This window comes from Leptonychotes weddellii, chromosome 12 (assembly GCF_054177405.1).
Source record: "Leptonychotes weddellii isolate Sample4059 chromosome 12, ASM5417740v2, whole genome shotgun sequence".
Lineage (NCBI taxonomy): Eukaryota > Metazoa > Chordata > Mammalia > Carnivora > Phocidae > Leptonychotes > Leptonychotes weddellii.
The window spans coordinates 6,502,828-6,529,782 of NC_138380.1; the positions used below are offsets into that span (position 1 = coordinate 6,502,828).

Genomic DNA, 26,955 nt, shown 5'->3' on the forward strand with positions numbered 1-26,955 from the left:
AAGAATAAACACCCAAGAGCCAAGAAAACAAAAGAAAAACGCAGGCAGGATTTATGCTGTCAAGAATTACTAACAATGGGACAATTATTGAAACAACAGAAGTTAGAACCTTATTACACATTCCAAATAGTGAAATGTGAACAACAAAATAAACTTGGGAATTATCTGTAGTATACATCAACATGTCAATGTCCTTAATATAGCATGATCTCTGAAAAATCATAAGTATTACCAAATAAAAAATGTGAAAGGAATTTATAAAAGAAGAAATATAAAAAACCTAAAGTTTCTGGTAAGCGGGAACGAAAGCATAGCATATTTGGCTAATGGAATACTATTAACCAGTAAAATAAATAAATATAAAACATGTTAATGTAACAAGTGTGTGTGTGTAACAAGTTACATAAAAACCTACAGAATTATTCCAATTTGGTTTTATTTATTTATTTAAAGATCTTATTTATTTGAGAGCAAGAAGGAGAGAGTGAGAGAGCATGAGATGGGGGAAGGTGGAGGGAGAAGCAGGCTCCCCACTGAACAAGGAGCCCGATGCGGAACTCGATCCCGGGACTCCAGGATCATGACCTAAGCCGAAGGCAGTCGCTTAACCAACTGAGCCACCCAGGTGCCCCACCAATTTGGTTTAATATACATACTTAGCAATAGTGTCCCCTAAGCTTGAAGGTTTATGTTATGTTTACGTATTTTCCAAAACGCCTACAACTAATGTATATATTTCTTCTGATTATGAAGTTATTGTGAATAGATACATTTTTTAAAAGATTATTTGTCAGAGAGAGAAAGAGCACAAGCGGGGGAAGCAGCAGACAGAGGGAGAAGCAGGCTCCTTGCCTCATTCCGTGACTCTGGGATCATGACCTCAGCCGAAGGCAGACACTTAACTGACTGAGCCACCCAGGCGTCCCAACAATAGGAGATCTTTATGTGCTTTAAGTCAGAAGTTCTAAGTTAAGCACATGGTACTTCGAATCTAAAATTTCCCTAAGCCTGTTGTTACCTCAAGAATGCGAGCTGATATAGTACAGGACACACAAACTGAAAAGCACCACTTTTCCTGTTTGAAGTTATACATGATCACCTCGGGCAGCAAAAAACTCAACTGTCATAAACATTGCTTTCTCCTAAAATTTTACCCCTCCCCAGATGAAAGATAAGGCTTTGGTGGCACTGCTGACTCCTTCTCTGGGGGAGCACCGTGGCTTTCCAACCCCTGCAGGACAGAGGGTAGCAGCATTCTACGGCAGTGCCCTTCCTGCGGGGCCGAGAGGGAAGGGAAGACTAAACTGGCACATCAGTGATTCCAAAGACACTGAAGAACAGAGGGGCCTCGGTGATAGCTTATTTTGTAGATAAAGAAACCAAGGTATGAGGTGTTGCATCATTAGGTTTTAGGAAGGACAGCCATTTACACTCTTTGTGGATTCTTAGTCAAGTAGGCTCTCGATCATCGCTGTCCGATAATGATCGCAGAACACCAGGATCAAATCAAATTCAAAATGACTCAAGAAAATCAAGCAATTAAAGACTGTCCCTATTAATTCTATTAGGATTGGTTCACAGTGAAAACAAAATGAAAAACAGAACACAAAAGGTAAGCAAATTAATGAAGTATATTTTACTTTTAAAGTTTGTGTGGATGAGAGACATTAGTAACCTAGAATAGTTAACAAATCTTTTGTAGTTCACATTAGTCTCAATCACATGAGACAGCAGGATAGCTTACAAGCCCTAATGTGGCTTAGGGCTGTTCATTTATCAAAGCCATCCCTATTGCAGAGAAGCCAAAGATTCTCAAATGTTTCCACTAAAACATCCCTGGACATCACAGAAAAGGGAACGCAGACCCCCAGGGAATTTGCACATCTAGCCCAAACCGGCAGCTAAAAGCAGAATACTTGTCAAAGGCTCATTCTTTATCTCCATTTTGTTCATGAGTTTTAAATTCTATTTCCTGACATGATGCTTTAATATAATTCCTCCTCAAGTCATTAAATAAAATGTGCCCCCATTTATCCTGTGGTTTTGCATATTCTCAGGCATCTACCGGAGGCCGTGAATCACGTATGCCTGTCCTAGCAAACACAACACGCTTGCTCTTTGCCCAGCACCAACCATATGTATTACAAAATTATTATTCCCATTTTACAGATGAGGGAATGGAGGACCAGAGGGTTAAGGTTAACTCCCCAGGAAATGGCTGAGTAGGGATTTAAAACTAGACTTGCAGCCTAAGGCTATAGGCAAGAGAACTGTTCACATGGTTAACTTCCAATTTTGTGCTTACAGATTCTCTGCTGGATTCTCCATATTATGGACTTCCAGAAGGTGACAGAAGTCATGTTTGGTAAGATCCAACTGGATTTGGGCCAAACCATTAACCCTGCTAGAAAGGAATCCTCTGTAAGAGCACCAGGACGCAGGAAGGCAGGGTCACACCGGGTTGGAAACATCCAGACCACGGTAAGTCTTTGCTCCTCAAGCTGCCTTTGGTTCCAGGCCTGACTGAAAAACCCTATCTGCCTGCTTTGGGAGTGCTCACGTAGCTCTGGTCTCACGCAGAGGACGGGAACTGAGACCCCACAGATGTGTGCCCTGACAAAAGACCCCACCCTTAAGAGCATCACCATATGCAGCAGAGTTCAAGCAGAGATGTGGGCATGAAAACTGCGCTGCCAAGCTAACACATGAAATAGGCAATTATGCTCGGGGTCAGCACACACAAAAGCTCATTTAACCCGCAGACATACACAAAGAACTGCTACTACTTCCAAGTTTGAGACTTCTGAAGACTTCCATTTTTGTTAGGCTTTGAGATCTCAGAAATTTGTTAGTTAAGGACTTTCAACTTCAAACTTCTAAGGCCCACTTATAAGCACGATCTCCTATGGGAAAATGCAGCCAGAACATCATGCACAAACGGGGTGGGACGCACGTGCTCAGAGGCCCCACTGCTCCTACGGGGCTGACTTGCTAACCGCCTGTCTCGGCACGTGGATACGTGGCTCCATACTCACTCCCTTCGCTCTCCCCGTGAAGAGAGAATAAAGGCAAGGCAGAGATCAGACACAGTTAGCTCGGCCTCCCTGGAAATCCTGTCCATCTTGGCCAGGGGTCAGCGAACGAGAGCCCACAGGCCACATCCTGCCTGTGGGTAAAACTTCACTGGAACACAGCGACACCCATTTGTCTGGATGCTGCCATGGCAGCACGGAGAGCGAGTGCGAAGCCAGACAGTTGCTCCCTGACCTCTCCCAGAATGGGTTTGCCAGTTCCTACCCTCAGTCACTCCTCACAGTGACAATCCAGGACACCTGTCTTCCCAAGAAAGAGAACCAAAAGAACTACTTCCCTGTAACATCGCTTAGCACAGAACTGATGATCCATCCCAGATTCTGTTGTTTCAGAAGCACCTCCTCTACTAGCAACTTGAAAGCTGTGCTGGAGACTGTCACAGAGTATTTCAGACGTGGAAAAGCAAACAGCTAAAGTCTGCCAACCTAGGAATTGTTTCTCACTGACACAGGACTGCGGCTCCCATCAGATGTACACAGACACGCTGCGAGACGGCTCAGACCAGGGAAGTCGCATGGCTAGGACGGTTCCGTCCTCAGAGCAGCAGAGAGAACACTGAGCCGTGAATCTCAGATGAATTTATAAAAGCTGCCTGGGGCACCGGGAGAAGCGTCTGCACCTGCCTGGACGCTACAGGACAACACGGCCTGAGAAATGACCTGTGCAAAAGCTGCCTACATGAAAAAGAAGAATTCACTGGAGCAGCAGTAACTGTTTTAACTTCAGTCTACTCCAGGTGCCATAGTTAAGCTTACCTTTTTCATATACTCAGTAACTGGGTTCTGCTGCAAGAATTCAGTGCTCTCCCTGGTATAGAATCTCTCCGTGTCAGCCAAAAACTGAGATTCAAAGGACTCTTTATACACGGTCAGCGTAGGGCCCTTGGCAAATGCATCATCTTCATTCAGCCCCAACTCCACTAGAAATAAATAGGAACTATATTTCAATTACCCCAGTTTTTGTTATATTTTACACAATATACCTAGGTGTGTAGCATTCAGTTTACGTTTAAGAGGTAAATGGACAATGGTAAGGCCTAAGGTAAATCTGTTATTCACTGGTATTCAAGTACACTGTTTCAATGAAAGAAAAGACACAGAATCCAAGACATGAAAGCAAGTAATTCTGACCCATGGCCAAGCATGCTTCAGAGTTATCATGCAGTTCATTTAAAAAACGCTTATATTTCTAAAAGCTTAAAAATAATAAACATGACATTTATTTTTAATTGAAGTATAACTGACAAACAGCCTCCTGGTTTCAGGGGTCCATCACAGCGATCTGGTATTTGTGTACATTACAAGACGGTCCCCACAGTTAAGTCGAGTCCCCAACTGTCCCTTAAAGAGTTATTATGATATTATTGCCTCCATTCCCAACGCTACACCTTATCCCCCCCATGGCTTATTTTATAACTAGAAGTTTATAGCTCCTAATCCCCTTCACCAATTTCACCTGCTCCCTAAAAATGACTAAATTTAAACTTTCAGAGAAATACGATGTCACCTAAGTTTTTAAAACACTGCATTAGCTTATCGGTTTCTCAATCTCAATTTTTCAAGCTGACAGAGACTTCTGGTTATCATCCATTAATGACACTCTATCTTATTATATATACAGTAACTCAATGAGACCAGAAGATCATTCAAATGTCTAATTCCTCAAAATTCCCTTCAGGTACAAAGATCAAACAATTTTTATGATGGGTAAAATCGAACAGAACCACATTAACTTAAAGAGAATTCCAAGCGCCCTTGTAAATGCAAACAATATTCTTAAATCTAAAATATCTGTAAATGAATCCGTCAGAACACTGTTACAACTGTCATTTGATATAAAAACTCTGAATAAATTAAAGGGAAACTGTTTACCATAAGACTGTACAACTCCACTTATCAGTCTTGTATTGATGGTTTCACCGTTTCTTTCCTTTTCAATTAGTTTTAAAACAGCATTCGTTACCTTTAGGAAGGATAAGGGAAAAAAAGACAGGTAGGTCATAGACTACAGTATGCGTATTACTACACATCTCTCAGACTGAGCTCATTAGACAATGCAAGATGAGAGATACTCGAAGGACATTCTTTTTTTTTTAAAAGATTTTATTTATTTATTTGAGAGAGAGAATGAGATAGAGAATGAGAGCACAAGGGGGGGAGCGGGAGAGGGAGAAGCAGACTCCCCGCTGAGCAGGGGAGCCTGACGCGGGACTCGATCCCAGGACTTCAGGATCATGACCTGAGCCAAAGGCAGTCGCTTAACCAACTGAGCCACCCAGGCGCCCCTCAAAGGACATTCTAAAGGAAGGGGAGACAAGGCCCAAGGAACTAATCTGTGAGGGGTTTTGAAAGGAAAACATGGACACACTCACACAAGTTGGTACCTGTTTATTCAGTGGCCTGAACAGACAATCTCTCCAAGTCACCAATGCAAGCTGGATGAAAAGAAAAAGAAGCATAAGATGTCTATACTTTTACTACGTTTTTCTAAGACTGAAGCCATAGGAATCAGCCTGAATCTCATTGATCAATATTTCTAGATTATAACTGGGTAACAATCTATCATCATGATGAAATGAGAGACACTCTCTTAACTTCAGGAAGTATCAGAGTACAGATGTTTGTTAGCTCACATTTTAATAATTAAGATAAAAAGAAAATCTGGATTTTTAGGAGAAAATACACATCAGCTTACAGGACAACAGGGGATTCAACTTCTAACACTATTCCCTGGCCCAAATTTAATTTCTGACCTAACACACTTAATGAAGATAATTCCATTTATCATAGTTTCCTGATACTCAGTAAAATAAGTAACAGACAATAAAAAATTAGCAAGTTCTGTATCTTAATTGTGGTGATTTATGTTGCATGGATGCATACAACTGTAAATGCACCAAAATGGACACTTTACATAGATGCAGTTTATTATACATGAATTACTCAGATTTCCCATTTTACTTGTATTCATGTGTGTGTTTGTGTGTGTGTGGGGGGGTTCTCTGATACATTTTAAAAAGTTTTTAAAACTTCCCACAGAGGTAATACCAGAAAATCACTCTAAAAATGTCCCCCACAAGAGAAATGTTATAATTCATTCATGATTTTTAAGCTGTTTGTTAAGAGAGGTACTTCTCAGAGTAAAATTCAAATTTATAACAATTCAGTACTCAATACAAACAGCTGAGGAACTCACTTAAACATAAATGCTTTCAGTCTTATTTTCCCCAAATTTAACCACAGATAGAGCTGGGTTTATGTAAGATCTATATTTCAGAAAAGATTATAATGTAATTTAATTTATATAATGAACTGAGTGATATTTCTACCACAGAAAAAAAGACAGCATGAAAGCAATATTTAAGAGAAAACTATTTTTTAATTTATTACTTAAATTTTTAATTCCAGGATAGTTAACAGAGTTATATTGGTTTCAGGTGTCCAACAATTCTACATATCACTCACTGCTTGTCACGGTGAGTGTACGTCTTAACCCCCATCCCTTATTTTCCCTGTGCCCACCCACCTCCCCTCTAGTAACCATCAGCTTGTCCTCTATAGCTAAAAGTCTGTTCCCCCCCGCCCCAGGCAAAGAACTTTAGTAACCTTGTTTCAAACTTTATTCCCAGGCTTCTTCAGCTTAATTAGCTGCAAAGAATGAATTGTGTCTAAGCAAAAACTGAAAAGAGCTGCAGTGTCCAAGGGGCTTGGGCACTCTCTAAAAGTATTAGAGATCTAGATTTTATCAGATCCGTGAACAAAATTTTAAAAAGCAGGCATAATATAAAATAGCAGCTCCCAGTAACTTCTTCAAGTTTTATCTTCTTCAGAAGTTGACTCAATTCAATTTGCTTCATTCTTGGAAGCTTCATCAAAATTCTCCACAAGATCTGGAACTTCATCATCATCCTCCTCTCTGGTAGCAAGTGGTGCTTTTCCGTCCATGGATTGTGTGGGCAGAGCTTCAACCAGTCTTCTTCAACTAGTCAGACTGTCTGCACCAAGTTGGTTTAAGATCCTGGGTAGCATTTCTGTCAGCCGCTTTGTGCCAGCATGGCCTGGAACGGTGAAAGTGTTCCCTGCCAGCGATGCCTGAACTTTGGGGTGGCTAGAGGGGATTCACTGTTCCTTGGTTTGTGAACATACTCACTTCTTCAATACCAGAGATATTGTTTACCCCTAACTTCTTCAAGGAGAACTGAAGTTTTTTATCATCTGCTGTAGCCATTCTATGAACCACCTTCTTTCGGCAAGCAGTTCCTTTCCCACCAATGAGCACTTGTGCTTGCAGTTTGGTGAGTTTCTCCTGGTTCATGATAGTTTCTTTCATCTTGTTGGAGCGGAAATGGGACTGCGCAGGGGAAGAGGGTTGGTGCTCAGGGGGTCTCGGTGGGACCAGCTGAGATTAGGTGTACACACGGGGACACAAGGTGGCAGCTCAAAAGTCTGGTGTTTAGTTTGTCTCTTTTTCTTGGTTTGTTTCTGAAGTTCCGCATATGAGTGAGATCATATGGTGTTTTCTTTCTCTGACTTATTTTGCTTAGCATAATACTCTTCAGATCCATCTGTGTTGTTGCCAATGGCAAGATTTCATTCTAAGAGAAAACTATTTTTAATAAAGTATGAACAGTACATACTCGGGTAATATTAGCATAAAAATAAGATTTCAGAATTAGAAACTATGATATCCAAAAAGATGCTGGAAAGGAAGAGCCTCATTTTTCTGGAGAAATGCAACCCTGGGGCAATTGTTTGGAAAATACATTTTCTCTGTGCAAATTCTCTGTTGCTGTTCGTTCTCAACTCTTCAGACTTCTTTAATGCAGGAGTGAGGCAGGAGGGAAAATGCGATGCCATGGCCATGAACTTCTAGTAAAGACATTCTACGCCTTCAAAAATAACTTTTTTCCAAACATTTTTCTAAATTAAAACAGCCTTAGACAGCTCTAATTTGACTCTGGATAATTTGTCACTTTGAAGAAGAAAGGAAGAAGAGCTGGCAAGATAAGAAAGAAGGGCCAATGGTACACCAGAGAGAGTTCAGAGGAAGAGAGTCAGGGAAAAAAATCTTGCTCAATCACTTTAATGTATCAATAATGAAATTAACTTATGTTCTCTAGTGGACATGAAAGGAAAACAACAACTTTCTATAATTAAAAAAGGAAGAAAGAATTATCAGGAAAAAAGTAAAACTTATTATTTCTTGACAAATCATCCCCACCTTCTGGAACTTCGGGAAAATACAATGAGAGATCACTGTGCCCAACTATCCCACTGTGTCAACTGATGCTTGAACTTTAAACGAATTCATCAGGTTCACTGGAAGAGCACACAGAGCAAATTCTATTTCTAGATAGGGATATTAATCAGCCTCTGCTAAAATGTATGCTGCATATTATATTTCCAAATGGTAACTACGGGATTTAAGGATGTAGAAAGTATGAATTTTCAAAGTAAATAAAAAAAATAAAAGCAGTCGAATCTTGAGGTATACTTCTACTTCTTTCTTTAACTGTTCTTGAATACAGCACACAAAAAGTTATAATGATTTTTAGGAGTCTGTGATGTTATTGTGGGGTACACGCGGTGTTTCAGGTGAAGGTGGCAACCAAGAGGAAATCAACCCAAATCATGCGGATTCCCACACTGACAACTTTCAGTCTCAAGAAAGCATTTGTAAGTGGAAAAGAAAAGGGCAAGTACAAAAGGCTCAAACCAAAACACTAAATCAAGAAAGTTTTGTGAAAACTATACAACCAAGTACCTTTATGAAGTAACAGTTTGGCACAGAAACTGAACTATGTAAGTGATAAGAGTCTGTCACTCATCTATGATATATTATGTTTTTCTTTTATTAAATTTGCAAATAGTAAAGCAGTAAAGTACTGCTATTACACGAACATTCTTGGATATGGAGAAAATCTCATTATGCAGAACTTGACATTTTCCCCACCACCCGTTCCAGAAGAGTACAGTGTGTGCACCTGACAGCCCGTCCGTGCTCAGGTCCTCCCCTTCACTGCGTTACGACATCGGCACTCCCACGTGACTGCACATCAGACCCAGCTCGAGGGCTTGCTACCACACACTGCTGGGTCCCAGTCATCTGCATTTCTAGCACGTTCCCAGGGGTCCAAGATGTGGTGGGTTTGGGGACCACACTTTGTAAAACTATGGGCCTAGAACAAGCTTCTTCCCTGACTGAAGAAACATATTAATGAAGATGATTTAATCACTCAAACTTTACCTTTTCAAAATCTATTTTCATGGGGTCTAAAAGAACCTCTCAATTTTCTGTCAGATTATTTTGTAAAGTGAGAGGGTAGGAGGACATCTCATGGCACAGTCCTCTCCTTGAACAGTTTCCCAAACCACAAGACCCTGAGGGCTGATCCGTGAGGCCTGGGTCTCAGGCCAGGGACTGCATTTGCCAGACACGGCCAGCGTGTGGGACGTCCAACGCTAAAACTGGGACAGTTCCAGGCTCAACTGGATGGCTGTGAAATAACTGCAGAAGAAACTTGCTATCAGTCAGTGCAGAAGTGCGGAGGCTGTATTTTAGAACTCCAGTTTATTCATCCTTCCCCTTTCCTGCCACAAGATATTTAAGGGTCATTTATTGATAATTAAAGCAAAAGAAATTAGCCTACTCTTCTGAAAATAGCTTCATATTTGCCTAGATTCCTCTACTGACAGGATGAGGTATCACTAAGAAAATACACATGTGAAAAGTGTTTAAAAAATATATATCTTACAGAATAGATCTCATAGATTCCTTTTCGTCCCTCGTCACACTCACGGCGAACCCAATGTCTGTTGAGGTAGGCACAAATTCCATTCAGCACTTTGCTGGAAAATCGATAATCCTCCCATTGTTGAGTGTAGAACTTCAGTACACTCTCATCCATCAAATCTTCTCCGTCCTACAAAGGAGTTAACTCAAGCTTTAAGGACTAATCACATGATAAAGATAAAAATTAACTAAAACAAATCTACTGCATTAAAATACATTGATGTGTTTGGTTTTAGATGAGCTTTTTATTTTGTACACAAAACCATACTCATTAATACCAAGTCTCATCGGACTATAGCTTGTGAGAATCAGACTAAAGAGAATTCTAATAAAAATTTTTTCAAACTGCAACTTTTTCATTGGTATTAAATATGCACAATCATACGAAGAACCTGGAACTTTTAATTAATTTATTTTTAAAGAACCTGAACTTTTAGAATAAGAGTAATTCATTTTTATTAACAAGAAAGGAATTTAGCTCAAAATCATCCCTATTTTTGATATTTTCTATTAAAAATTAAAATGTCCTATGACCACAGGGCCAATGCTATTCAATTTTTTAACGCATCTTTTTCATTCATTAAGTGTATCTAAAAATGATAAATGTATAGTTTTTGTGGTAATCTGTTACATTTCTGTACAAATAAAGTATAATGGTGCAATATTCCTTCTTCTTTAACAAGACCTCAAGGGGAAAATGTGCATCCATCAAAATTATTTTTACCAAGATTTCCACAACTTAAACCACAAATTTTTATGTGAAGGACCAACTTGACATTTTTTTCTCAGGTGTTAATGACATCCACAAAGCAAAGCCTACCCTGTAAAAACTGCAGGTTCCACTGCAGTGTCCCTGATAGAGCCTGCGGCAGAAAAGCACCAGACGTGAGGCAGAAGGGAGGCAGCCCCACCAGGAACTAAGGCAAGCCACCCCCTTCGCTCACCTCCGAGTCTTCAACCAGAGTAAGAAGCGAAGTTCCACACATATGCGGTACACAAGAGATCCAGCAAGCCGCGTGAAAACCTGACCATATCTTGATACAACCACATTTTTGTTTATTGAAATTTAAATAAGGAATGAACTATAAAATGTAAAGCCAAGCCACTCTGGATTATAGTACATGACCTTTTTTTTTTTTAAAAAATGCGAAGATACCACTGATACAGCACGGCTACCAATACTTTCATACAGCACCAAATGCTACTGTTCCTCGCTTTAATGCTGAAGAATAATTAATTCCAGTGTTCACTTTACAAAGTGCTATGAATAAACATAAGGACACAGTGGGTTCTGCAAAACATTAGAAACACTGTTTAGGGAACGTGAAAATTTTAGTCACAATTTGTGGTCAATCAACTATGGTCTGTTAGAATGATATTAAGTTTCCAATTACCTTGTAAAATACATTAAGAAAACAATTTTGAAGCATGCTGGAATTTTTGCCTATTATCTGTGTAAATAAAAAGTCTTTAAAGGATATACACAGAGCACAGACTTCCCAGGGTAGAAGGTACAGATGTCTTCACTCACTCTATGTGATATGGGTAGCACGGGATGAAGGAGCCACTTGCCCATCCTGTGGCTGGACGGAAGGCATCACACTGCCTTTGTTACCGAGGACGGAGAAGGCAGAAGATGAAAGGGAAAAACTCCATCACTGCCCGAGCCACGGCTCGGGGCAGGAGGAACCCATATTTGAAGGCCAGGGATGTTCGTAGAGAAACCCATCCTAGCCAAGGGCACGATTTCATTGTCGTTCTGAAATATACTACATGACCGTGTGTAAAAGGCAAGGTCACACTGGAAAAACGCGATTGCCAAAGGTTAGATAACCTTATAATCATTTGTACATTTGTATACAGAACAACATACTGGGTTCAATACACAACATCGGTATTCATAATTATACGCTTGAAATTAAAAGATTCATCAATTTCTAACAACCAAATATAAAATGGTTAGTAATTTAAGGGAAGTACTACTATGGTATAGCTATGAAAAACTTCTCATTAACAAATTAAAAAAGAGAAAAGGGCTTATGAAAGTTTCATCTTCACAACAGGTAAAAGACTAAGCAATAGCAAAGTATCTTCACGCACACATCAATGCCGGAAAAAATGAACACATAACAGTGAGAGATTTAGCATTCAATCAAGTTAGAATCATCATTTCACTACTACTTTTTTACATTCTCTTATAAATGGTCAGCACATGTGTTAAACATCTTACCTTAAGAAGATTTGTCAAGTAATTCTTCAAAAATTCTTTAAGCCGTTTGTATAATTCCAAGCCAACAAACTGAGCTCCCCCAGGCGTCTGTCCCTTTTTCGATTTGGAAGGAGGGACGCCAGCCCCTCGGGCTTGGTTTGACTGGTGAACACTTGTGCAGTAGTTATAAACATGACTTGGAGAAAAGTTAAGGAAATCAACATGCATCATCAATGTCAACAGTGATTAATACCGACATATTTTTAAAGAAAATATATTCATACCAATATTTTCCCACTCTATCAACAAAAATCTGTTAAAACTAGAGCGGAAAAAAGATTCCATTCAACACAATAAAGCTGAAGTCAACCAGCCCCAGGACTTACAAGCTTGTCTGCAGGCCCAGGGAGCAGCCTGCTGAGAATGATGGAACGTTCTGAGGAAGGTCACCTAAGAAACACAGGACCTTCTAAGATCATGTCATGTGACTGACCTTGTGGGATATTGTCCTGAGAGTGTATCAGAAGGCATGAGAACTGGCAACTGGTACAAAGGTTCCAAATGAGAGAAAAAAGCAATTACCTCCTTCAAGAAAAACAAAAAGCTATAACCATAGTCTATTATGATGCTTAGCTGTATTTCTAAAAGCATACATTATAAATATCAAAATAACTAAAACTTTATTTTAAAATTATTTATGAATGAATTTAAAGCTATGCTTTGCAGATGAAGGGCAAAAAGCAGAAGAAATGGCAGTGCAAGCGAGCTCTTATTACCACAGAAAGTCACAGGTGTGTAAAATCAACCAACCACAAACAGCAGGGCTCGCGCACGGCTAAGAGGGCTGGAGATGGGTTGGAGATGCGGGAGTCACAGAAGACACAGACAGAAAGACAGCAGCTGTGGGGGCTGCTGCGCATGGGAGACAGGGCAGCTAAGGCAGAGAACCACTCAGACTATTTCACTTTGCAGGCAGTATTTCTGGGCTAAAGCTAACTGAAAGACAACAACACTGATTCAGAAAGAAAAATCCCTAAGACAAAATATTCTGGCCTATTTGTTTCAAGTCGGTGGGTAAAGACAGAGGAGATTTCAAAAAATATTCCGCACTCCAAAATACATCACAAATGGATTAAGAATTAAAATATACAAACCGAAACCATAAAACAAATACACACAGACATTTTCCTGATCTAAGGTTGGGGAAGGGTTTTCTTAGCAAAGTCGTCAAAGCACTTAATCTGAAATTTTGAAAATATTTCAGGAAAAGATACCTTCAATGAGTTACTATCTTTAAGCAATTAAAGTAATTAAAAACAATGTGAAAAAGTTAACCTCCACAGGAACATGGGCAGAGTGTACCAAGAAAAAATCCCAAAGCTGAAAAAAATACCTATTAATGGCCAAGTCTGAAAAAAAAAAAAAAATCTTTAACCTCAGCAGTAATCAAAGAACTATGCCCTAAAACAATGAATCATTTTATTAAATGTTTCAAATGTACAAGAATGGCAGATTTTAACACACGGTGAACTCTCATAAACTCATGATCCAGTTTGGACAATCTCATATTCCCATGCTTGTCTCATTCCACCTACATCCCACCTCAAATTTTTAGGAAATTAAATAGGACAGATTTTGCAACAGACCTGCTTAGTGCTCCTCCTTACTGCCACTCCTCCTTCCACTTTCCCTGGGGGCAAACAGCCCCATGATTTGGTGCATAGCATTCCTGGGAATGTCTTCATAGCTTGCTGTGAAACTGTGCACAAAATTACTATTCCGTCTGTACTCAAACGTTGGATACAGTACAGATCTACAAGAAATTACCCATCTTCCTGTCCACGGACCCTACCAATGATCACTTACTTGGTGGGTTCCAACTTGGAGCATTTACAAACAAAGCTGCAGAGAACAGTACTAGCAAGTTCCCTCACATACATGTTTGAGTTTCTCACAGTACAGAACTGGCAGGTGACAGGAGAGGGCCGCCATGCACTTGTCACCTTGTCGGATGTGCACGAGTCACCGGCAGCCACCAGCGGTGCACGAATTTCACTGCCTACATCCGAATCATGGCTCGTCATGGTTTTCATCAGCATTTGTATGATTACAAGGAGACTAAGCAGCTTAGGAATTTATCATTTTCATTTTCTCTCCCGTATATTCTCTGTCCTATCCTTCATAATCTTTTCAAAAACAGAGTTTGCTCAGACATTGATGATGAGAGTATAACATGATACAGTCACTCTGGAAAAATTTGGCAGTTTCTTACACAAATGGTGGAAGACGCATGGAGCAGAATACTACTCAGCGGTTTAAAAAATGAACTGCTGGGGCGCCTGGGTGGCTCAGTCGTTAAGCGTCTGCCTTCGGCTCAGGTCAGGATCCCAGGGTCCTGGGATAGAGCCCCACATCGGGCTCCCTCCTCGGCGGGAAGCCTGCTTCTCCCTCTCCCACTCCCCCTGCTTGTGTTCCCTCTCTCGCTGTGTCTCTGTCAAATAAATAAATAAAATCTTTAAAAAGAAAAAAAAATGAACTGCTGATACATCTATCACAAATCAGTCTTAAAAACATGTTGAAGGGAAAAAGCCAGATATGTATGGTTCCATTCATAGGAGGTTCTCAAACAGGCAAAACTCATCTATTGATAGAAATGAGGAGTGATTTCCAGAAATGAGTGATTTCTTCTTCCTTGGAGGGTGAAGACTGACCATCAGGGGCTCCAGGGAACTCTCTGTATCTTGAGTAGGATACCGTTTACCTGGGCGTATATACCTGTCAAAAAATTCAAACTATCCCCTTAAGATCTCTGCATTTTGCAGTAGGTGAATTTTGCCTGAAAAACATCTTTAAAAATGTAAGCACGTAATAAGTATTACAGACTGACAAATACTGAGCTTTGACTTGGCAGTTTACTGTGAAAATCCCTGCTGTATCAATTATATTGTCCAGTTATTATCTTCTTGTAGTCGGTAGCTTTTTATGGAAAGCACCATATAAAGAGAAATTCTTAATCTGTCATCATCAAATTTTCACAGATTTTCTCCTATGGCTTACACTTTCTTAGGAAATCCTCTTCTCTGCTAAGGCACCACTGCCTTCTACATCTGATTTTGCACTGAGATTTCTGATCTCCCTAAAGTAAAATCGTATAAGAAGAAGAAATATAATTTTGTATTTCTCTGCATGGATATGCAATGATTCACAAACCACGTACGACATGATCTATCTTTTCTCCCCTCCAGGTATTGCTGCTTCTAGAAAACTGTCCGTTTCAGTGAAGTTTTCAACTACACAGTCCAGTCTCTTCTAAAAAACCTGTTCTGTGATGTATTTAAACATTTTTATGATTAATCGTGCAGAGAACCAGTTTAGGGTTTATTTTTATTACTCTATTTTTTTTGTTCCTTTTTAATGTACTCCTTTATTCTCTAGAAATCCTTGGTCTGTTAGCTTTGTAATCTTTGTTCCTTTTAATGTAAGCATTTAAAACTACAGATTTTTTTCTTCACATCAACTGGTCTGATATGTATGGGTTTTCCTTACTGTTCAGTTGTATTTTCTCTTTTCCATTATTAGTTCGCTTAAGAGTTATTTAGGATTTTTTAGATTTCCAAAGTGACTTTTTTTACCTTTTAAAAACCGCGTAATTTCATTTTAGAATTAATCAGAGAATGTTATTTCTTTGACAGTTTCTTTCTTTTTATTTATTTTATTTATTTGAGAGAGAGAATGAGATAGAGCATGAGAGGGGGGAGGGTCAGAGGGAGCAGCAGACTCCCTGCTGAGGAGGGAGCCCGATGCGGGACTGGATCCCAGGACTCCAGGATCATGACCTGAGCCGAAAGCAGTCGCCCAACCAACTGAGCCACCCAGGTGCCCACTTTGACAGTTTCTTTAAAATGGGATAAGACCTATAGCTGAATGTGTTTTCTTTACATGTGCTTGAAAAGAATGTCCATTCTCTAACTGTTGGATACAGGGAACCATTAGAGCAAGCTGGTCAATTCTGTTTTTCAAATCTTAGTGATTTGTTTATTACTGAGAATTTTTTTAATGGAAATCTCCCTAATTATAATTTGCCAGTTTCTCTTATGTCTCTAAAATATGTCATATATTTTGAGGCCGTTAACAAGTGTATAAACTTTGAATAATATCACTGATTACTTGTTCTTTTTATCACTAGGAGGTAACTGTGTTTACTCTTTACAATAGTGCCTTAGAAAATCCACTGGATCAGATGTCAGTATGGTTACTCCTATCTGGTTAGAATTTACCTCAAATATATTTGTTCCATTTCTTTATTTGCAACTTTTACATCTCTGTGCTTTGGTGTCTATTGCAAACCACAGCAAAATGCACTCTTGGAAAAAAAATGTTGGGAGTCTGACGGTCTCTGATGGATAAGTTTGGTTTTATCATAAAACCAAAATATAAATATACTGTTACATACTGTTCTATACATTGCTATTTGGATTCATTTTTACCGTCTTTTGTTTTTTTTTGTTTGTACTTTCTTTTCTTTCTATTGGATTGATGGATTCCTTATTCTGCTGTAGTTTTTACATCATTCTGGAGTTAATGCACTTTATTTGGTTATCTTGAAATTTAACATGCATACTTTGCCTTTCACCAGTTCTGAAAAATTCTCGGGTTGCCATCTCTTCAAATATTTCTAATACATGTATGTCAAACATTTTCATGTCACCTTCCATACCTCAATTCATGTCTTCAGTTCTGTTCCATGACTTTATCTTTGCCCAAACTTTCTAGTTTTTCTTGATTTTCCATCTAGTTAAGTGATTCTGAAAGAGTCTGTGTCAAATTTGCTGTTCACTTTTAAACATTTTATTTTACATCTATAGAATTTTCTGGTTTTTTTTTCTCCCTCCCCTAGTTTCTAGTTTCTTTTTAAAGTCTGTCTTATTTCTCCTGTCTTGTACCTTTGTATTTTTGATTCTTTTTGTACCCGGTTTTCACATACTCAGAGGCACCCTCTAAAGATCCTTTTGTTTGACGTTCTTGGGGCTCCCATTCTGCCGTTCATTCTATGTGACTTGTTCTCGCGGAATCTCTCCTCTGCTCTGTAACTTTAATTTCCCAGCTTGGGGAAATCCCCTCCAAAAGCTGGTAATACAAACTCAAACCCAAGGTAACAAATTCTCAAGACAGACGTTCTCCACTCCCCTCACATCCAGAACTTGGCTCAAACTACTTTCTAGTTGCCTCCATGGCAGAGTGAGTCCATACTTTTCCAGTTCACCTTGTCACTGAAGATTCCCATGGAAACAGCAGCTTCACCCCCCATTCCCCAAATACAAGGTTTTTCTATTTTTTCCTTTCTTTCTTTTCCTTTTATTTTTTTTAAGATTCCATCCATTCACCTGACAGAGAGAGAGAGAGCGCACAAGCAAGGAGAGCGGCAGGCAGAGGGAGAGGGAGAAGCAGGCTCCTGGCTGAGCAGGGAGCCTGCCGTGGGGCTCGATCCCAGGACCTTGGGATCATGACCCGAGCTGAAGGCAGATGCTTAACTGACTGAGCCACCTAGGCGCCCCTCCAAGAAATTTCTTAGGATACCTTGTTCAGACTTTTTTTAATATATTTTTAAGATTGTATTTATTTATTTGACAGAGAGAGAGGGAACACAAGCAGGGGGAGTGGGAGAGGGAGAAGCAGGCTTTCCGCTGAGCAGTGAGCCCGATGCGGGGCTCAATCCCGGGACCCTGGGATCAGGACCTGAGCCGAAGGCAGATGCTTAACAACTGAGCCACCCAGGCGCTCCCAGACTGACTTCTATTTCACGGCAATATATGCATCTCCGGCTATTAAATTAACAAAGGTCTTAAAAAAAAAAAAAATTAAGCCCAATGACAGCTGAAGTGCAGGAAAATGGGAGCTTCAGAGCATACACAATTAAGATTTTTCTGGAATAAAATTTGGAAATATTCGAAAGCCTTCAAGTGCATTCCTTTTGATACAGCAATTATACTTTAAGCATTTATCATGGGGAAATTATCACAGAAGTATAAAAATACTCAGTAAACTATCACAGCATTGTTCACAATCGCAAAAACCTTGTAACAATCTACTTGGCAAACATAGGGAATTAGTTAAATACACTGTTGGATTCACCTGAGGATACAGTACGCAGCTTTTAACAATATCATAAAATATAGAGTGGTTATAAAAACTGCAATGTATTTACCAAATTTCATCTAAGACACCAATCATAATATATCATTACTTTAAGTACCACTAAGAAAATGTTGTCCATTGGGCGCCTGGGTGGCTCAGTTGGTTAAGCAACTGCCTTCGTCTCAGGTCATGATCCTGGAGTCCCTGGATCGAGTCCCGCATCGGGCTCCCTGCTCAGCGGGGAGTCTGCTTCTCCCTCTGACCCTCCCCCCTCTCATGTGCTCTCTTTCTCTCTCAAATAAATAAATCTTAAAAAAATAAAATAAAATAAAGTAAAAAATTAAAAAAAAAAGAAAAAGAAAATGCTGTCCATTAAAATATGACATTCTTAGATGGAATTTTTATATTTACTTACTTAAAGATTAGCTGATTAGACTTAAACAGATTTATCCTAACACTCTTTGTAAGTAAAGTTAAATGCATTGTTTGAGACATTCCTAAAAGATTTCACACACTTTCACTCTGCTGAGTCTTTAATGACCCTTGTTAAGGAGGTGTTTTCCCCCTACCACCATCCTCTGGCTCACTAAGCGTGTCAGCACTGCCCAAGAGATGTGCACAGAGGAACCAAGGATTTCCTTCTCATCTGGCTCCCACCCATTTTATAAGTTTTGGTCCTAAGCTTGCATGATATTGAAAGTTTTTTTCAGGGGCACCTGGGTGGCTCAGTTGGTTGACTGTCTTTGGCTTAGGTCATGATCCTGGGGTCCTGGGATCGAGCCTCATGTTGGGCTCCCTGCTCAGTGCGCAGTCTGCTTTTCCCTCTCTCCCCTCTCTCTCAAATAAATAAATAAAATAAAATTCTTAAAAGGTTTTTTCAGGGCAGATTCTTCAGAAGGTCCATAATGGTTTGCTGACAAGTCCGCAGGTGCAGGCAATGACCACTGTGTCATGACTGACATCTGACTAACTATGGTACCATGCCACCCACACGAGGATGCACTTGGAACCTATCCCCCCAAACCTAGAATCAATGAACTGTGGTACATTCACAGACCGATATTAAAATATATTAAAAAGACACCAATAAATGAAAGGGCAACTTAGAATAATTGCATCTTAGTCTGGTCCCTTTGGGCATGGAGATAAAAGATGACGTATCTGTTTGGACTTTTTTTTTTAAGTTTTTATTTAAATAATCTCTCCACCCAGTGTGGGGCCTGATCTCACAACCCTGCGATCAAGAGTCGCATGCTCTTCCAACTGAGCCAGCCAGGCATCTCTCTGGACTTTAATAGCTGTTCCTTCTGAAGAGCAGGCCTGGGGTTTAAAAAAACCTTTTAGGCACAGAATTCTTTCTTATTCACCAAGTACTCTTTCCAGAGGAAAGGCCAGTGCACTGAGAACACACTCTCGCCCCACCATTCTTTTCTCCCCGCCCCACCTCCTCAAAGAGGACCTGGACACAAGGCAAGGAACCCAGGCTTCACAGGACAAACCAAAAGGCACAACTGTAGTGGGAAGGAAACCTCTTAAAAGCTGTTTTAAAGTTTCTACCCCGAGTTTAACTCCACATATGTTCCCAAATTAGGATGACCCTCCCCACTGCTCCGTCAGGCGTGGAAAGCAGTCAGCAGAGGCTATGGATGGCAGTGGTTAAGCTCCTGCTTGCTAAAACTTGAGTTTTCTTCTAACAACTTACATCTAAGTTAGGGAAGGAATGCAGAAAAAGTTATAATAAAAAGCAAGAGGGCTATGGTTCACCCTCCCCCACCCACAGTAGCAACCACTCTTAACTGTTTTTTGATTTAGAGGGTGACTTGTCCGGGCGGATATGTACATATCTTCAAATCATATGCCTGTAATGTTCTTTGACCAATCAACCTTTGCATAAGTTACTGAAATTCTGCTGACAGAAAACATAGCTCAATGCAACCCCTACCTCTGATCTGCCTTCCACCCGATACTCACATCACTGTGGAGCCTGTATTAGTCGACATGGAAACTTTAAGTTATACTTTAACCTTGGTTCTGCGGCTGGTACCAGTATATCTAACTGCATTTCGGGTAGAGAGCAACTACAAACTGGAAGAAATATAAAACCAATTGTCTGAAGACACCAGAGAACCACCAAAAGAAGTTTATACTGAAGGGTATTCTAGTCATGGAAGAAGGCAATGGCATAATCCAATTTTGTTGATATAAACAAAACAAAACAAAACAAGAAAATAAGACCCACTCTCAAGAGGAGAGATCATGAAAGACCAACCTGGAGATAACCCAAATGTTGGAATTAGGAGACAATGTAGAGCACCCACAACAGCTATAATCAAGAAGATAAGGGGAAACATGTATATAATAAATGAACATCAACTGCAGTAAAAAATAGGAACTACAAAAAAAAATTCTAGAACTGGATGTTATATTACCTAGAATAAATTACTGGATGGGCTTGAGAGCGGAATGGCGATAAGACTCATGCAGAGACACCAACAAAAATGATCAATTCTGAAGAGAGAAAGAAAACGAAAATAAACTGCTGAAAACCAAAGGGGAGAAAAAAATCTTGAAGGCCGACAGGGAAAAGCTACTTGTAACATACCAAAAAAGAATTCAAATTACCACTAAATTTTCATCAAAAACGAGAAAGGCCAGAAGACAGAGTAGTTAACATCATCTTTCAATGTTGAAAGAAAGAAAAAAGAAATGCCTACCAATCCAAATTCTTTTTCCAGTAAAAACATTCTCCAAAAATGAAGGCGAAATAAAGGTGTTTTCCAATAAAGTAAAACTAAGAGACTTCACATAGTACACACTTGCATTTCAGGGGGAAGAGAATACGACATGGAACCTTAGATCTTCAGACAGGAATGAAAAGCATTAGAAACAGTAAATATCTGGTAAGTATAAAAGATTTTTTTTCTTGGGGCGCCTGGGTGGCTCAGTTGGTTAAGCGACTGCCTTCGGCTCAGGTCATGATCCTGGAGTCCCGGGATCGAGTCCCGCATTGGGCTACCTGCTCAGCAGGGAGTCTGCTTCTCCCTCTCCCGCTCCCCCCTCTTGTGCTCTCTCTCTCTCAAATAAATAAAAATCTTTAATAAAAAAAAAAAAAAAAAGATTTTTTTTCTTAATTCTTTAAAATACAAAGGATGGGGCGCCTGGGTGGCTCAGTTGGTGAAGCGACTGCCTTCGGCTCAGGTCATGATCCTGGAGTCCCTAGATCGAGTCCCGCATCAGGCTCCCTGCTCAGCAAGGAGCCTGCTTCTCCCTCTAACCCTCCCCCCTCTCATGTACTCTCTCTCTCTCATTCTCGCTCTCTCAAATAAATAAATAAATCTTTAAAAAAAATAAAATAAAATACAAAGGATGGTTTAAAACAAAAACTTGTAATATTGTCTTGTGGGTTTTAAAGCATATGTAGATATAATAATAAAGATGTAACTCTACAGTTAAAAGGTTTCTACATTCTCTGACCTCCTACAATATTAACTCAAAATATAGTTCACCCTTTGACAATGAGAGGGTTGAGGGTGTTGATCCTCCATGTAGTCAAAAATCCACATATAACTTCTGACTCCCCTCAAACGTAACTACTAACAGTCTAGTATTGACGGGAAGCCTTACTGAAAACCTAAACAGTCAATTAGCACACATTTTGCATGTTACATGTATTATATGCTGTATTCTTACAATAAGTAAGCTAGAGAAAAGAAAACCATAAAGAGAAACTACACTGAAATACCGTATTTATTGAAAAAATCTGAGTGTAAGTTGACCCACATAGTGCAAACCCATGTTATTGAAGAGTCTACTGTGGTTAAAAAAGAAAAAAAAAGTATGTTGTAATCCCTAAAGCAGTAACACATACACACAACCTCAGAGGAAGAGCTAACAAGTCAACAGACACATTAAAATGTAATTCTAAGCAATTTCAAATAACCCGAAGGGAGGAAAGTAGGAACAAAGAAATTTTTTTAAAGAGCAGAAAAAAATAAAATGGTAGACCTAAAAATCAACCTATTAATACTTCAAATAGACTAAAGCCTACAATCAAAAGACAGGGATGATTGGAAGGGACAAAGAGCAGGATCACTCTATATGCTGTTACCAGAGAAACAATTTAAGACACAGAGAGGTTGAAGTAAACAGACCGGAAAATATTATCATGCAAACTCTAGGCATAAAAAGGCTAAAGAGACTGAAGCAGTACCAGACAAAAGAGACTTCAAGGAAATACTAGCAGAGAGAAGAGGGACATTTCATAACAATAAAAGGGTCAATTTATTAGAAAGATAATCATAAACGTATATTCTCCTCATAGAGCTTCAAAATACATGAAACAAAATCTGGCATAATGCTTCCACCACAGCCGATTTCAAGCTACTAACATGACACGCATGAGCACGGACTCGGGGAGAGAAGCGCACAACCCTCCCCCACAAGCTGACACAATCGTGCTCCAGCACACCACGGTCTACACCCAATGAATCCATATCCTTTTCAACAGTCCATGATAATGCTCATCAAATAGGCTATTTTCTGGGCCATTAAAATGGCTCTTGATACATTTTTTTTTTTTTTAAAGATTTTATTTATTTATTTAACAGAGAGAGACACAGCGAGAGAGGGAACACAAGCAGGGGGAGTGGGAGAGGGAGAAGCAGGCTCCCCGCGGAGCACAGAGCCCGATGCGGGGCTCGATCCCAGGATCCTGGGATCATGACCTGAGCCGAAGGCAGACGCTTAACGACTGAGCCACCCAGGCGCCCTGGCCCTTGATACATTTTAAAGGACTGATATCATACAGAGTTTGTTCTCTGACCAAAATGGAATTAAATTCGACATCAGTAACAATGAGCTGCCCTGGAAATCCCCAACTATTTCCCACTAAACAACATTTCTCTATAATTTAAGAGTCAAAAAAGAAATAACAAGGAAAATTATAAAATGTTTTGAACTAAATAATAATGAAAATAAAATATACCAAAATTTGTGGAACAAAGGCAAGAATTCTTTCGAGAAATTTATACCTTCAAATACTTACACTAGAAAAGGTAGGAGGACACTATGGTAACACTCCCTGAATTGATAGACATATCCAATGCAATCCCCATCAGCATCCCAGTTGGTTTCTCTGTAGGAAGTGACAAGCTGATTCTAAAATTCGTATGCAATTCCAAGGAAACCCAAAACAGTCTTGAAAAAACATAGTTGGAGTACTCATACTTCAAGATTTCAAAACTTTCTACAAACCGTAGTCATCAAGACAGAGAGGTACTGGAAACGATAGACATTTTGATCAGTGGAACAGAATAGAGAATCCAGAAATAAATCCACGTGTGTGTGGACAATGATTTTCGACAAAGGTGCCAACACCTGTCAATGGGGGAAAACGGCCTTTCAAAGACTTGTGCTGGGACAACTAAGACAGGCACACACAAATGAATGAATTTTCAACCTTGCACCTCACACCACAGAAACTCAAAATGGATCAAAGACCTAAATGTGTACGCTAAAACTATGAACCACGTAGAAGAAAGCATAAGACTAAATTATGACCTTGGATTTAACAAGGGATTCTTAGACATAACAACAAAAGGATAAGCAACCAAAGGAAAAAAAAAAAAATCAATGAATTGGACTTCTTCAACATTTAAAACTTTTGCATCAAAGTCCAATCAAGAAAAAGAAAAGTCAATCCACAGAATGGGAGAAAATATTTGTAAATCATATATCTGATAAATATTTGTTTAGTATAAAAAACCCTTACAATTCAATAAAAAGACAACCCAATTAAAAAATGGGCAAAGAATCTTAACTGACATTTTTTTAAGCAAGGTATAAAAACTGCCAATTGACACATCATTAGTCATCAGGGAAACATAAGTCAAAACCACAATGATAACACTTGATACCCATTAGGAAGGCTAGACTCAAAAAGACAATACCAAATGTTGGTCAGGACGTGGATAAACTGGAGCCCTCACACGCAGCTGGTGGGAAAGTAAAACGGTACGGCCACTTTGGAAAAGTTATGCACAATGCTTAAACACAGAGCTCCCATGTGACCCAGAAATTCCGCTTCTGGGTATCTACCCAAGAGTATGAAAACATTGTGTCCATACAAACACTTGTTCACAGATATTTAGAGCAGCACTATTCGCAATAGCAAAGAGGCAGAAACAACCCAAATGTCCATCAACTAATGGGTGAACAAAACGTGGATCCATCTGGCACAGCATCGTACGGTCATAAACATGAATGAAATATTGATATATGTTATAACATGGGGGAAATTTGAAAACATTATAGTAAATGGAAGATGGCAGTCACAGGAGACCACAGGGATTAGTCTGCTCAGGCTGCTATAACCAAATACGACAGACTGGGGGGCTTAAACAACAGAAATTTAATTTCTCACAGTTCTGGAGGCTGGAAGTCCAAGATCAAGGTGCCATCAGGGTTGGTTCCTGGTGAGGTCGCTCTTCCTGGCCTGCAGATGGCTGCCTCTCCCTGTCTCCTCACATGCCTTTCCTCTGTTCCTGCTTGGAGATAGCACTCTCTGGGGTCTCTTCCTCTTGAGGACACCAACCTTATACTTACAAGGCTTAGGGCGCACCTTAGGATCTCATTTAACCTTAATTATTCCCCCAAAGGCCCAAACTTTGAGGTTAGGGCTTAAACATATAAATTTGGGGGATACACAATTCTGCCCATAAAACCACGTATTATAGGATTACATTTACCCAAAATGTTCAGAATAGACAAATCTATTAAGACAGATTTACAGGGGCACCTGGTGGCTCAGTCGTTAAGCGTCCGCCTTTGGCTCGGGTCGTGGTCCCGGGGTCCTGGGATCGAGCCCCGCATCGGGCTCCCTGCTCTGCCAGGAGCCTGCTTCTCCCTCTCCCACTCCCCCTGCTTGTGTTCCCTCTCTCGCTGTGTCTCTCTCTGTCAAATAAATAAATTAAAAAAAAAAAAATCTAAAAAAAAAGACAGATTTACAGACAGAAAGATTACTAAGGGTGGAGAGAGTAAGGGATGGTAACTAAAGGGTATAGGGTTTGTGAGGTAATGAAAATGGTTCTAAAATTTTCTGTAGTGACAGTTGAGCACATCTGAATATATTAAAAACCACTGAAATACCACTTAAATGGATGAATTGTCAGGCATGTAAATTATTATCTCAATAAAATCATTATTAAAAAATTCAACGCAATCCTAATTTTTTTTTTTAAAGATTTTATTTATTTGACAGAGAGAGAGACAGAGCAGGAACACAAGCAGGGGGAGTGGGAGAGGGAGAAGCAGGCTTCCTGCTGAGCAGAGAGCCCGATGTGGGATTTGATCCCAGGACACTGGGATCATGACCTGAGCTGAAGGCAGACGCTTAACGACTGAACCACCCAGGTGCTCCAATGCAATCCTAATCTTAATCCTGGCAGTTTTTAGAGTAGAAGTCAACAAGCTAAATATAAAATTTATAGAGAAATGCAAAGGACCTCCAATAATTGGTGGAGCGGAGACAAAGTTGGAAGACATACTACGTGACTTCCCAAGAATTTTCATCATGTGACGGTAATCAAGAAAAAATGAAAATAGCAGTCAATATCCCACATGAACACAGATGCAAAAAGATTTCACAAAACACAAACCAAGTAGTAAGATAGCATTCCTTTAAGATGTATATATAGATCAACGAAACAAAAATCTAGAAATAGAACCATACTTATACTTTCACTTAATTTTAACAAAGGCTCCAAAGCAATCTATTGGGGATAAGTCTTTTCAACAAATGAGGCTGATTTAAAAATGGATGTCCATATGGTGGAAAAAGTAACCTCAAGCCTATCTCACACCATATACAAAAGTTAATTCAGGACGGATTCTAGGTCTAAATGTAAAAGCCCAAACCATGAAACTTTATGAGGAAAACACATTATCTTTGTGACCTAGGGAAAGGCTTCTTATAGGTCCCAGAAAGCAGTAACTGTCAAAAAAAAAAAAAAAATTAAATTTGGTTTCCTCAAAATAAAAAACACCTGTTCATCCAAAGACACCATTAAGAAAAGGAACAGTAAGCCTTGGACTGGGAGAAACATTAGCAAAACCTATGTGACAAAATACTGGTGCCCTAAATACAGAAAGAACCCCTACAACTCTATGATACCGTACAAAGGAAGAAGATGCTAGATTATGTGGCTCTTCCATAACTGTGCCTCTGTGAAGGACAGCTGAGGGTTTTTGGTGTGTCCCATATGCTGCTCTTGGTAATTTAAAGTGTGTTTCTTCACTCATGGTACCCATGGTTTTAATCCTGGCAACATTCACGATGGGTCCCTGGTCTTTCAGCTCCAATACAGACTGGCTGCTCTCTAGACCAACTGGACAATACTAATTCTGGAACTTTATCCTGCTCCCTTAAATTCCATCCACAGGTTAGTGGTTATCTCTTAATTCTCTGTACACAGAGATTTCCTAAATTTGTTCCTGGTATTGATCTTCTCATTATCTTGGGCATTAGAATTTTCGCATCTTCAGTTCTGAGAAATGATTTTATATTCTCTTTATAGAAAGATATTCCAAATTAAAAAAAATATATATCACCTCTTCTGTTTTTCTCCAGAATTTCTAACAGTCGGACATTAGGCCTCTTGGGTAGTTCTCAGTCTCCAAAGCTTTGTGCCCTTTTATTTCACTTTCTGCTATTCTTCTAGCTCTATTAC

At 39.6% G+C, this 26,955-nt stretch overlaps 1 protein-coding gene and 1 pseudogene across 6 annotated transcripts in view; both read right to left on the bottom strand.

Annotated features, from left to right (window-relative positions):
* The window catches only part of CUL1 (cullin 1), a 102,059-nt gene that overhangs the window by 29,513 nt on the left and 45,591 nt on the right, over positions 1-26,955 (bottom strand). For 4 of the 6 annotated variants that reach the window (XM_081799904.1, XM_081799905.1, XM_081799903.1 and 1 more), the window contains exons 3-7: positions 12,116-12,290; positions 9,848-10,015; positions 5,465-5,527; positions 4,965-5,055; positions 3,849-4,012 (exon numbers count right to left, since the gene is read on the bottom strand). In XM_081799904.1, coding sequence (XP_081656030.1) covers positions 3,849-4,012; positions 4,965-5,055; positions 5,465-5,527; positions 9,848-10,015; positions 12,116-12,290 — 661 coding nt within the window. Of the gene's footprint in view, positions 1-3,848; positions 4,013-4,964; positions 5,056-5,464; positions 5,528-9,847; positions 10,016-10,829; positions 12,087-12,115; positions 12,291-26,955 lie in introns of those variants that run through there. The other 2 variants (XM_081799906.1, XM_081799907.1) reach the window with 2 other exon arrangements.
* Positions 5,536-9,831, bottom strand: LOC145716448 (transcription factor BTF3 pseudogene; annotated as a pseudogene).